Source organism: Hoplias malabaricus, chromosome 8, assembly GCF_029633855.1.
Source record: "Hoplias malabaricus isolate fHopMal1 chromosome 8, fHopMal1.hap1, whole genome shotgun sequence".
Classification (NCBI taxonomy): domain Eukaryota; kingdom Metazoa; phylum Chordata; class Actinopteri; order Characiformes; family Erythrinidae; genus Hoplias; species Hoplias malabaricus.
Window position 1 is genome coordinate 16,270,762 of NC_089807.1, and position 13,680 is coordinate 16,284,441.

Here is a 13,680-nt window from a genome sequence, read left to right on the forward strand (position 1 = left end):
AGTTGTCAGGCTGGCAAATTTTCATTTGGGTACACTATCTGAGAACATATTTAATAGTAAAGTGCATCCCTTTACTGTAAAAATGTCTCAGTCAGCAGCTGTGTTTTACTGAAGACATTGAAAACACTGTGCTCAACTCTTCACTTCACAAGAATGCAAAGTACTAAATGACAGTTTCATTTAGAAGCCACAGCAGTGAAACTGTCAGAAGCAAACAACAGAGACGTGAAATGTACGATGATACAATGCTAGTGAAGACTTTCTGCAATGCTTTTTTATTTAAGTGTAATATAAATGTTATAAGGATGTAAAATTTAAATTAATACTGGTTGACAAAGGTAGGGAAAGAACATGTAATTAAAAGGTGCACAACTTCATGGTTTATAGGTGTTTAAGTGGAAACTGTCATATAATTATTATGAAGTATATGCAAAAACAGTTGCAGGGTCTATTTAGGGTAGTTAGCTGTGACCAAATAAAAGTGCTTTGGACATGCATTCAAATGGAGTTTCTATGAATTTCAGTTTTATCTAGTTTTAGGACTTGATAACCTAAAATATAAACATGTCATAAAATGGTTATATTAATATCTTTGTAAATTATTGCTGTGTATGATGTAAGTAAGGTCTTGTTTAGTGAGTGGTTGCATCTTTCATTTTGTGTAATCTCTTTGGAAAGGATACGGCTCACAAATACTGACACATACACATAAACACATCATGTGTGGTTAAAGGAGTATCTCTGGAATAAAGGGTGGCACTCAAGCTGAATTTGTTTACATGATACTCATTGCTTACATACACTTTATTTACTTTGTGAAATCCACGTAGAACATACAGTTTTCAGCAAAAAATATTATACAGCAACAAATGTCTAAAAGTTGAATCAATATGTGTGTGGGACAGCACAGTGGTGCTGCAGGTACTGTGGCTACCACATAGATCCAGGGTCTTATTCTCCTTTGTTGATTCTCTCTTTGAGTTCCTAAGGAAATTGGTGTGTTCTCTTCATGTCTGTGTGAGTTATTTCTGGATGCTTTGATTACACACGTGTGAATGTGTCAGTAACTGGATGAGTGTGTGATGCCCTGTTATGGACAGGTGTCCTGTCCAAGGTATGTTCCTCTCTTTTGCCCAGGGATTCCATGATATTTTGGACCCACCATGGCCTGATCATAATGAAGTTGCTACAGCAGATGTATGATTGGATGAATGAATACATTTATATAACTGCCTTGCAATCAGATAAAATCCTTCCATCTCCATTATTTTACATTATTTGAAAAGATCTGTTGCACTCAATGTTGTGTTAAAATGTTATGATGAACTATTAGAAAAATAATTCTCATTTGAAGTTATGAGCATTTTTACTTTTATATATCTTTACTGCTCTGATCTGCAATACAGTGGCTACTTTTCTCATGATGGTAATGGTAAGAATTGGTAAGTTAAAAAAAAAAACTAAGAAGGAAACAAGATTCAGAAAAAGCATACAGCAAAGTCAGAAGTATCTACTCTTCAAAGTGGACAGCTAATGATTTTGATCACTCCAGGCTAATGCACTCTCTTTTTTGAGCAGTGGAGGATGTCCCACCTTTTCCTCAAAGCATGAATGACATCAAGGTTGCGCTTGTGATGCTTGGACTTTATATTTACCGTTCTCACTGCTGTTCACAGCGGTGTCATTCAGATTCTGGGTTTGCTTCAGAAAGATATTTTGACAGCATATCCTTTACTGATGCTCTTTTTCTGCTTTACACAGAAATTTATTTGGAAGAATGGCATATCTGGACTCAAGAAGAGACGCAGTGGGGGAAACTGTCATTACTGAACTTTTATCAATACTCAAGAAAATGACTTGCTTTAGTGAAATTTTAGAAAAAATATTCCAATGCTAGCCAAAAATAATAATAAATAAAAAGGTTTGATAAGTGCTTTCAGATAAAATCTGTTTTGTAACTCACCTGTAAAAATAAACTGAATACTCTTTTATTCCTGATATTAAGCTTAGCTTTTCCATGGGATATTTCCTCATACATGGACAGACGTACAGCATCCAGAACTTTTGGTGGCTGAATCTGTAAGTATGCCATGAGATTAACTACAGTCATCATTTCACTTTGAGTTCAGTCTAGAATGTCTGCTAAAAACACATCTTTCTCAAAATGGTTTAATCAAAAGTTCTGTAACAATTTAATAAAAGGGAGAACTAAAGTGAAATTTTGATGCTGATCTGGCAGACTAAATTACTTAAAACATGACAGGTTGTAATCTATGCATGATAGCTTTGTCTTTTAAGAATATTCTTCTTAACAGGATATGCTGAAAAGACACTAATTCAGTACCTGTTACTTCAATGCCCTCTCCACATTTTCCTTTATTATATTTTGTATCAATGATAACAAATTAGACACGGTGAAAGAAATGGATGTGAGAAAATATTTGCTTAGTGTCCTTTGTGTATTACTGTGTGTGTAAGTAAGAGAAATGAGAGATGTATGCTCATCTATACACTGTGTGTGTCTGTGTGTGAGAGAGAGATATTTGATATACAAAAAGTTGCTATTTTTATCTTATGATCTCAGTTGTATTATTTCAATGTCCTCTCAAACGTGTCTGTATTAAATCTTGATCTTTGTTAATGTTAATGCCATCTTTCTCCCTCAAGTGTCTTCCTCTGACACCATATTCTCACTGAATCTAAATATGCACTTGTGTATTTTTAGGATGCATCTTCTTCATGTGGGTGAGATGTCACACTGGTGTAAAGGTTCTCAGTGAAAGTGTCAGTGTGTGTCATGACTAATTTGCTGATTGTTGCTGATGTGCCTACACTCTTCTGTCAGGGAGTGTGATATCTCTGTCTGACGCCTGCTCAGCTCTCATAAAGTGAATGAGAATGAAGAAGCACAGGGAATCCTGAGAGGAGAGGATTTGCTTAAACATGCTCTGGTTAAATATATACCCTACAGTGTAGGCAGCAGAGGCGTCAGTTTTAATACAGCATCTCTTCATCCACTGCTTAATCCAAGACCTTTTATCTAGGACATGCAATTTACACAATAAAAAAATACTGCCAAGACAATAAATTAATTCATTAATTTCTGTATTTGTTTCATCTTGTCAGAGGTCACAGTGCATCCAGAACCTACCCGGACTCATTGGGCACAATCTCCATAAACACATACGTAATGACATGGGATGCTCTGGAGCAGCCACACCTGAGCTTAGGGTCTATGGTCTGTATACTACAACTAGGGCAGTATACAATTCCCCAGCATTTTGATATGGATGTCAATAACTGAACTCTGAAATTTTCTTGTGACTGACAGACTTTGATAAGATAATTTGTTAGAGATAACTTATAATTCAAAATCTCATACTGATCCACACAGAAATAGATATGCTTAATCTTATTTATAAGTATTATTCTGTTTGCATCTTTACCTGCTCCCTAGAACTGTTTTTCACACCTGTCACCTTCATTAACAACTAGAATGTCTCACAGACCATTATCAAGTCTCTTCACAATGCTGGCTCCTCCCAGTCACTAAAGCTAAACTGGGCCATGTTGTGAATCTCTTCTAATAATGCATAAGAACAGTCTATAAATTTACTAGTGAAGCCTGTGCCTGACAATTGAAAAGGAACATTTTTGCTTTCTCATGTGTGTGTGTGTGTGTGTGTGTGTGTATATATATAAAGAGAGAGAGAGCGAGAGAGAGAGAGAGAGAGTACATACACATGTATTCTGAACTATTAGCTGATAGTTGAAGATTCAAACGTCTAGTGTCCTCTAGTGTCGAAGACCTGTATCGCTATATCACATAAAGAATCAAGAAAGAACACACTGACAGTTCACAGTACAAAAATAACTTTTATATACATTCATGTAAAAATACAATAAATTAAATGCGTAGAATACATGTGGAAGAATTAAGCACAGTCCTTGCACAGACTAATGAAAATATGCTTACACGAAAAATAAAATGCACTGAACAAACACCATTTCCATATAATTAGATGAATAGCTTTGCAAAATATAAATAAAAAAGAATGCAATGATGTGCACATAATTTAAACATTATATGTAATTGGAAAAACTGGAAAGAAAATATTTCAAATATTTAATCTGGGAAGTTTAATTATTTAAAAAAAGATATAATTTGAGCCCCACAGCTCAAAGGTTGTGATGGGGCAAGGAAAGGCCAGTAAAATTGTGTAATTCTACATAAAAAAAGATAAATAAGGTTTATTGGCAACAGGTGATAAGGGTTTTAAAAAAGCATCTCAGAGAGGCAGAGTCTTTCAGAAATAAAGTAGGTAGGAGTAGGTTTAGCAGATATAAATATAAATCATCTAGACAAAAGAGGTTACATAGTTATTGTAGCTCAAATATCTAAAACATCTTGAGAAACAAGACATTATAACAAGATCACAGCCAGTAGACATTTAGCTGTTCATTTCAGAACATAGATATTCAGTTTGGGGTTCTCTAGGTATCTTTTGTAGGAGTGGCAGATGATATGACTGTCTCACTGGAAATGAGGGAAAAATAACAAAGCCTTTATGAGAAACTACATACACAACATAAATTAATAAAAATGATAGACGTACAAGAAACACTTTGCCAGATGTTTATTCTGGCCATCTTATAAGCATATATTATATAATAATGATTACGGAAGCCCTGAAGGGCAAGGTGAAACCACATGTCTCTTCAGGGGCTCCGTAAAAAATTGTGATGCTAGAAAAAAAATTTTAAGCTATTTTTTTGTGTGTGTATAACAGACAGAAAAAAATAATGTGGAACTTAATCTCAAGAACTTAATACTTTAAACATTTTTCACCTTGCTCTTTAGGGCTTCTGTATATATTGGATTAAACAAGTACCTTAATTTTATCGAAGAGAATGTGCTCATGATTCTTCTTCACAGTTTTCTTCTTTAGATCATTAAAGTGTCTAATGACTGAGTTTCCAATATACTGCCCAAATCCTCTTTCTCTGAAGTACAGAATGGCTGACAGTTGCTTCTCACTAGAAAAAAAAACTTGGTAAGGTGATGGGATATGAAATTTGAAATATTATAGGTTAAACTGTCAAAAAAATTCTTCTGAAAGTAATTGTATAGGGTAAGACATTTTGCCCTTGGAGCCACATATTTTCAGATCTGGTCACGGGCCACAGGCTGAAACAAGGATATACAGAGCCAACGTATCTTCATATTGTCTTCTTTCCTAAACATGCCTATGACACATTTATGTCTGTCATATTGTCCGCATCAGTTTAATAAAAGCCCATGAAGTCCATTGGCTTTCCTTTCAGCCAAAAAGCAACCCACTGTCCATTTTTCTTGAAAGACAAGACATTATTGGCTTTCCTTCAATTAAACATTCTTGCAAAATAGACCTTATTGATTCCAGCTATTGTATGAATCACAGTTATTTCAGCCAATAAAATTTTTATTTGCATCAAAATGTAGGATATATCTGGTTGCCGATATACTGTACATTTTAAAGTAGGGCCTTATATGACCTGTGGGCTGGAGGTTCCCAGCTTATTGTATAGGGAGGTTGAGGATGTAATTGCACCACAAGAATATGAGTGAGCTGTATGTGCAAAATTTAACATCTCTGTCCACAATGGCAGCAGCAGTAAGAACAAAATTTGTTGCTGTCCTGTTGATACTACTGTAAAATTAGACTCATTATACCCCATATGTTACTAAACATTGCACAAACAAGAAGAGAATTTTTGTTTGGTAGATTATTTCTTTGTTGTAACAATGCTTCTTGGCAATAAATCTTATACGATTGGGAAGCCTGTTAATTTCCCTTTTAAATGGTGCATTTGTGGGATGAGCAGTAGAGCGGAGTATGTGGGTTGCAACCACAAAATATATGCCAAATCCTCCCTGCCAGTGCCGAACAGCTTATTTTGTGTGATGGTGTGTGGTGGCGACTCCCTCACTGGAAAACAAGGCTCATCATCATTGGAGGCAATCTCAGTGCAGAGAGATATGCAGAAATTCTGCAACCAGTGGCATTCCCATATCTCCACAGTCTGGGACCAAACTCTATCCTCCGATATGACAAAGCTCACCCTCACAGAGCAGGGTTTATCAGAGACTGCCTCCAGAATTTGGGAGAGGAGAAGATGGAATGGCCTGCCAGCGTCCTGACCTCAACCCCAGTGAACACTTGTGGGATCAGCTTGGGCGTGCTGTTCGTGCAAGAGTGACCAACACAACCACGTTGGCTGACTTGTGCCAAATGCTTGTTGAAGAATGTAATGCCATTAAGTAAATGACTGACCACAAGAGCAACAAAATAATGTAGCAAATTGCCAGGCTGAGTAACAGGCTGTATTAGGAAGACAACTGTTTGCTATCTGAGTGAAATTCAGTGAAGTTCATTCATGTCAAATTACATGTTCAGCATCTTTAAAACATTACACACACTTTACATGTTTTCTAGAGCAGGTGTAATTTTTGCTCATAATTAAGAATAGTTTGAGACTATGAACATGTTAAAGAATCCAGATATTTACAAACAAATGTGTTTTATGAAACACTTATCCACAAATTCCTTCTGCTCATGTTTCATAAATGAGGCCCATAGTGTTTATTTTGTTCCATTTAAGCTTGACTTTGTGCTCTTGTCAAAACACGGGTTCAGTGCTATGATTTGAGAAACTCAAATGAGAAGGTAACGTCTAAATATTCTGCACTATATGTAAGAAGCAGCACAAAATAATTTCATTCATTCATTCATTCATTCATTATCTGTAACCGCTTATCCAGTTCAGGGTCGTGGTGGACAAAATAATTTGGGAGTTCCATTTGGGAGTTTTCACGTTTTAAAAAAAAACGAAAGATTACTATTTATTCATCATTCATTCCTTTATTGTCTGTAAGGGCTTATCCATTTCAGGGTCGCGGTGGGTCCAGAGCCTACCTGGAATCATTGGGTGCAAGGCAGGAATACACCCTGAAGGGGTGCCAGTCCTTCAAAAGGCGACACACACTCACAACTATGGACACTTTAGCGTCACCAATCCATCTACCAGCGTGTGTTGTTGGACCGCGGGAGGAAACCCACGCAGACACAGGGAGAACACACCACACTCCTCACAGACAGTCACCCGGAGTGGGTCTCACCACTGTGCAGCCCCTAGTTATTATTATTTTTTTTTAATATACATATCAACTTAAATTAACTGATTTCACTAAGCATAAGTGGTGCCTGTGATCTTTTGGACATATATTGTACAGCTGTTTTTGGACATTAATGAAATTAAAATACTTACAAAGCATGAATTAAAAACTTAAACAATATGTTTACCTGATGTCTGGATAATTTTCAAGAAATGATGGTAAGAGGTTTTTTATGTCTTTCTCCTTCTTTTGTCTAATGATTTCACTAAGATGAGCTCCTAGTGGGTAAAGCCAATTTAACTTTGATCCCTGAGTTAAGAAGAAAAAATAAATATTTTTAAACATTTTATAGGAAGACTGAACATTATTAAAAATTATATAATATACAACATACTTTATCTTACCATTTCAGAGAACAGACTCCTGAGCTCATCCCACTGCTCTTCAATCTTAACAGCAGCAAGTTCATTCTTCCTGCCTTTGCATGAGTATTTCCTCTTCAGAAGCTCAGATATGTACTCTTTAACCACATGGTAATGCATATCACTGACGAAGGACTGCAAGTCATGAGAGTAGTTTAAAAAATATATTTATAATATTCTTATTTACAAGCATTTACAGTTATGTGTAAAACTGACTCACTTCTGCAGGTGGAGATGTCATGAACCTGCTGGCTCCAGAATAAATCTCTATTTTATCGGTTAATTCTTTAAAACCATTATTTGTCTTGAGCCACTTCTTAGTCATCATTTTTTCCATGAAAGGCTGAACAAAGTTTTGCATATTGAATTAAATACAATTTTTAATATTTAAAATATTTTAAAAAGTTTTACTAATCAGTGTCTACAATAAATATACAGAAGCAGTACATAAACTATAGGCAACACAAAACTTATTGCAAGTGCAGCCCACCTCAATTTCAGTTTTAAACTGTTGTAGCAGGGCTTGACTCAGACGGCAAACCAACCCATCCAGCTCTGTCCTCTGCTGTTCCACCTGATCTGGGCAGCTATCTCTGAAGTCCTCCAACTTCTCTCTGATAGAGAGACATAATCAGAAAAACATATTATTATGGAGATACAGCCATAACTAAAAATGCTGTGCATGTCTGAATGCATACCATGTAGGTTTGGTTTATTAAACAAAGCAATTAAACTGGTCTTATGTAATTCCAACTAACGTTTTGACTAAAATGCTATGCTGCTTTTTTACAGTGGTGAAAGATTTTTAAGTTGAATTTAACAAATCTTTGCTTTTATTATAAACTTACTTGAGAAAGTTGAAGCTGTTTATGTATGCCACATGATATTTAACCCACAGACAACAATCTAGTGGGCCTGAGCACAGCAAAGATGAATTCTGCTTTAAAAATTCTTCTTCAAATCTAGGTATTAGAGAGAATGGTAAGTGTTTTACATAGTGTGCGTTTGACATCTATGGCTCCTGGTAAGATTAGAACTGAAAGTTGCATGTACAAGATTTGCTTTACCTTTTGGGAAAGTTGGTCAGTGTCTCTAGGCAGGTGCACAGAACACTCTTTTTCAGGCTCTCATCAAGCTTCGCAGAATTCTGACAGTATGTTTCTATTAACTGAAAAAAAGATTTATTTATACATTATTTATACATTTTGTTTATATTGCTTTTAATTTTTTTAATACTGACAATCAGACAAACCTGTTATAAGAGCTATTGATATCTAAATAATTAAAGCTTGCATATAATAACTACATGCGCTACAATGAATTCATATGCAAATTGGGGCGGGACAATGGCGCAGCAGGTAGTGTCGCAGTCACACAGCTCCAGGGACCTGGAGGTTGTGAGTTCAAGTCTTGCTTCGGATGACTGTCTGTGAGGAGTTTGTGTGTTTCGTGTCCATGTGGGTTTCTTCCAGGTGCTCCAGTTTCCTCCCATGGTCCAAAAACACACGTTGGTAGGTGGATTGGCGACTCAAAAGTGTCCATAGGGGTGTGTGTGTGTGTTGCCCTGTGAAGGACTGGTGCCCCCTCCAGGGTGTATTCCCGCCTTGCGTCCAATGATTCCAGGTAGGCTCTGGACCCACTGCGAACCTGAACTGAATAAGCGCTTACAGATAATGAATGAATGAATTCATATTAAACTTAAAAATAAAGATATTAGGTGGGAAGCAAAAGCAAAATTTTACATACTGTACAAATGTCCATGTGAATATGAGACGTGAGGAATTTTTCATCATCTGTTGTTTGTGGTGTTTCATGATTCAGCCACACTTCCTTTTGTTCAAGCTGAATAACATTGTCCAAAAAGGTGTGCAAGTCTTTCTGTTAGAAGAGTTTCACAATAAGTAAAATAAGAAATGACAAAAGCGAAAGTATGAATACTGCATATAGGTCAGGTCCATGTAACTGTGGTGATTTCTCACCTGGAGGCAGTTACAGTATTTGTTCTTAATCTGATTTACAAGGACAGCAGGTACTGTGAGAGCACACTCCATCTCTGGACCAAGGATTTTCTCACTATTAAATTAAACAATAAGTTTTGTTACTTAATTAGTGTTGCATAAAACTCTCTCATGCTGATCAAATTAACCTTTTATACCATGTAATAGTGTACACTTAAAAAAAATTGAGCAAAACGGAGATGTGACGTTGCAAATCCTTGCATAAAACCAACACAGTGGGGAGTTTACTCATTGTGTATTCACGTGTTGTTTTTGTTTTGTTTTTTTTTTGGACTGAAATCCAAGTTTTAACATCAGTGTTTTCTTTGTTGCATGTCTGGCTCTTGCTGGCTCTCAGCAACCATGCAAGGAGCATTTGATCTTCTTCACAACACCATGGTTTAATTTAACAGGCTGCCACTGGGAGTTGGATAAAAACAAATGTGACCTCTGCTGTAACTTGGAGTTTCTGCTAAAGGTCTGCATTTCCTGGTGATTGACAAGACCCCAGTCAGCAATCTGTGCTCTGCAAGGTTTACACTTCACATTTAGTACCAGGTAAAGGGACCAGGTACAAAGACCAGGTACAAGATTTGGCTAGTTAAAAACAGAAGAGCTGAACATAGTTGAGTCAAGTAGGTTCCATGCAATGGAATAGCACCATAAATATACTAAGTACATCTTCTCACCTGTGATAACTGTTGATGATAAAATCCAGCATGGCATAATAATCTTTAAGTTCTGTCACCTTTTCCAGGAGCCCATTCAAGTGTTCTTTCATAACTTCATGACAAGATGAGACGTAGGTTTCAAACACGTTGAAGCTTGGTGGGTATAAACTGACAATCTCTGTTTTTACTTTCTCTAGATGCTCCACAACTGCTTTACCCAGAAGCCCCAAGTGCACTGGCAACCAAGATGTGTTTTGTTCTTTGCTCTCCAGGGGGACCCTCTTGAATGTGTCCCTCACTCCGTCCCGTACTGCAGCCCTCCATGCATCTCTCCATCCCCCTTTCTCCTTTTCCTCCTCCTGGATGATGCAGGCCGCATGCTTCAGCAGATATTTGGAGGTCTGATCACAGGAGTTCTGGACAATATTGGTGATCTTGGTCCTCAGGGCCTTGTACAGCAGAGACAGGTCGTTTTCTTTATTATTCAGATCAGCTAGAGGGGAAACCTCATCAGGAGCATCCTGCTCATGTTGTATTTCCCGCTGAAGAGAAAGCATGTTCAGATAGGCCTCTTGCAAATCCCCTCTATTTAAAAGTTCTTCTATTTGTACAGCTATAATACAGGAGAGAGCAACATTATATGTATGAGCTTTAAATGGCCAAATCATATAGTTGTTATTAATAAGAAATTAAAGAAATTTAGAGGTAAAATTAAATGAATGTATATTTACATGTCAGAGGTTTGACAGGGATATTTTGTGTAAAATTTTCGCAAGAGAATCCTCTGGATCCAGTGGTCCTCTCTGAAAGACTATTCCTTGAGCCAGATTTTAATGGCAGCATCCTCTGAATGGAATCCTCTGAATTTTCCTGCGTAGGTAATTCTAGACAATAAAATAATATATATTATGCACTGCTTCTAAAGTTTAATTATGGAATTGGAAAGATTAAGAGTTGTTATATTGAATTTGTAAGTACAATGCTTGAAAGGGCTGAAACCTTTAAGAGTTTTCAAAAATAAAAACTTTATTTAAAAATTCATCATCAGTATCATTTTAACCAAATCAAACATTCATTCATTCATTATCTGTAACCGCTTATCCAGTTCAGGGTCGCGGTGGGTCCAGAGCCTACCTGGAATCATTGGGCGCAAGGCGGGAATACACCCTGGAGGTGTATTCAAACATCTCAAACATATCAAACAAATCAAACATATCAGATAAAAACATTAGACTCAGCACAGTATTTTGATCTGGAACCATCACACAAATTGTGGGAAAAAAACAACTAGGAAAATTATCCAATATTAAAAGTATATGAACCTGTCGGATTTGTAGATCATTTTGAAAGTGGAGTTAGTGTCAGATGTTTTCAGGCAGTGGGATGACTACCAAGTGTGAGTGGGTGCCCTGTTTAATTTAAAGAAAAGGGATCAAAATCTCATCTTCACAAGAGCATTGTGACTTCCCTGGAGTTGTGTGACTGCGACACTACCAACTGCACTACTGTACCACCCAGATTGTATACAAGGAAAAAAAAGTTTATTTTTGACTGCAAGTCAAAAAAAAACAACATATCCAATAATAATTAAAACATTATCCCTCGGATTTCCGCCTTGTGGTTAATGGTAGTTTTCCACTGCATGTGATCAACTTGGCTCTATGTGACTCAATTTGCTTTTAGCTGGTCGCTTTTCCACTATCACAACACCCCTATGAAATGGAGCTGGTAACGAAGCAAAACCCCATCTCTAACAGGAAAGCAGGTTTCAAAACCACAACACTGGCAGTAAAAGATAGGCACTATTCACTTGTTGAGTATTTGCATGTTGTTTTTGTTGTTTGGGACTGAAAAATTAGTTTTCCTTGTAGCATAATTCTTGAAGCAAGCAGAGACCCACCAACATACCAGAGATGAAGCTGTTTTGTGTGGAGGATTGGGCTAAAAGTCCTCCAAGCTGATGTGCAGGAGTAATCAAAATCACCGGAAACATTATGTTGCAGCTATTGCCGCACAAATGAGTCACACCAGATACTGAAAGCTAAGGTTGTCATAATTTTGCCACTCACAGATATTGGACCATTTTCTCAGTAAATAATTGACCAAGTCTAACATTTTTTGTATCATTTGTTTGATTTGGTTCTCCTTATCAACTTTTAGCTTTTGTGTGAAAATCTTATGACATTTTTGTATAGAAATTATTCAGAAATATAGATACAAGGTTCCAAATGCTTTATAAACTATCTGTCACCACTTTAATAATAATAATAATCATTATCATAACATTCTCAAAGGCTCAGAAAAGTTTACACATTTCAAAACACATCCGGAGGCACAGAAACATAGCATCACAGACAAGAAAATGTTAACCACTTAATGTACATACTTGATTGCTTACCTCCATCATCCTTTGTCTTATCATCATCATCAGCATCAGACTTTGAACAAAAACATGCCATAACCCTCAAGCAAGTGCTGTGAGATGCCATTGTACAACACAGGATTTAGGTCTTGTGAAAGACACTGGTGTAAATGCAGCTCATGGGTGATGTTCAGATTATATAGTCATGTGACAGAAGTTTAGAGAAGAAGGATACAGACTGTGGTTTCACCTGTGATGGTTCAGTAACACTTGTCTGCATAACCAAAACCAAAAAGAAGAAATTGAAAGTAAAGAAAAGCTAAAAATGTAAAGAACGTGGTTGACTGTTAAAGAAAAATGGTGGTGAAACATCCTTTTAATTCAAATGACTTAAAAATAGCTGAAGACTACTATGGAAATAAAAATAAGTGATGAACTCTAGTTCTAGGACAGAATACTGAGAATCCTTTTTTTATTTTTTTATTTTTTTACAGTGTGGATCATAATCTAATTGCTGGTGGAATTGAGCCCCCCGGATTGTAGATCGTGAGAAACACATAAGATGAAAACCGGTGAAGTTGCCATTTCCTGGAAGAGAACCTCACGGCTCATTCATTTCAGAGGCTGCTGTCATTCTTCCTCTTTTTGCAGAAGTAGTTATGCTTCAACTTCAATACGTGCTCCTTCACCACAACATTATGCACCTTATACACAAGAGTAGATCAACACATGACAGTCAGTGTAAAATGAAAGTAACTAAACTGTAAAAAATATTCATGAAAATTATTCATGTTAATTATAAGCTACCTTTTTTAAGAATGATCAAATATAAAATATTTAATTTTTAATTTAATTTTTTCTCAATCTAATGACTTAAATAATTCTATTTTGGACAATAGAACTGAAAACAAAGTACAGTCACAATTACTTTAAATTGCATTCTTCAAATCAATTTACCCCAAGTCCTGAGCTGTGTGGCTTGTGAATTATGAAACAGTTCAAGATATTCCAATATTAACTATGCTCTACTTCTTATTGTTACATATGAAATAGTGGCGCACACTAGGTTAGG

At 36.4% G+C, this 13,680-nt stretch overlaps 1 protein-coding gene across 1 annotated transcript; it reads right to left on the minus strand.

Moving 5' to 3' along the window:
• Nucleotides 1-3,915: 3,915 nt before the first annotated feature.
• LOC136705878 (exocyst complex component 3-like protein 4) lies at nt 3,916-12,779 on the minus strand. The gene is made up of 13 exons (XM_066679693.1): nt 12,645-12,779; nt 10,978-11,130; nt 10,265-10,859; nt 9,558-9,651; nt 9,325-9,456; nt 8,646-8,746; nt 8,427-8,540; nt 8,069-8,192; nt 7,799-7,921; nt 7,561-7,713; nt 7,344-7,465; nt 4,893-5,037; nt 3,916-4,537 (listed from the first exon to the last, which is right to left on the minus strand). The coding sequence occupies exons 1-13, from the start codon at nt 12,733-12,735 to the stop codon at nt 4,535-4,537; spliced, it is 1,950 nt and encodes a 649-aa protein (XP_066535790.1). The 5' UTR covers nt 12,736-12,779; the 3' UTR covers nt 3,916-4,534.
• Between the last annotated feature and the right edge of the window lie 901 nt (nt 12,780-13,680).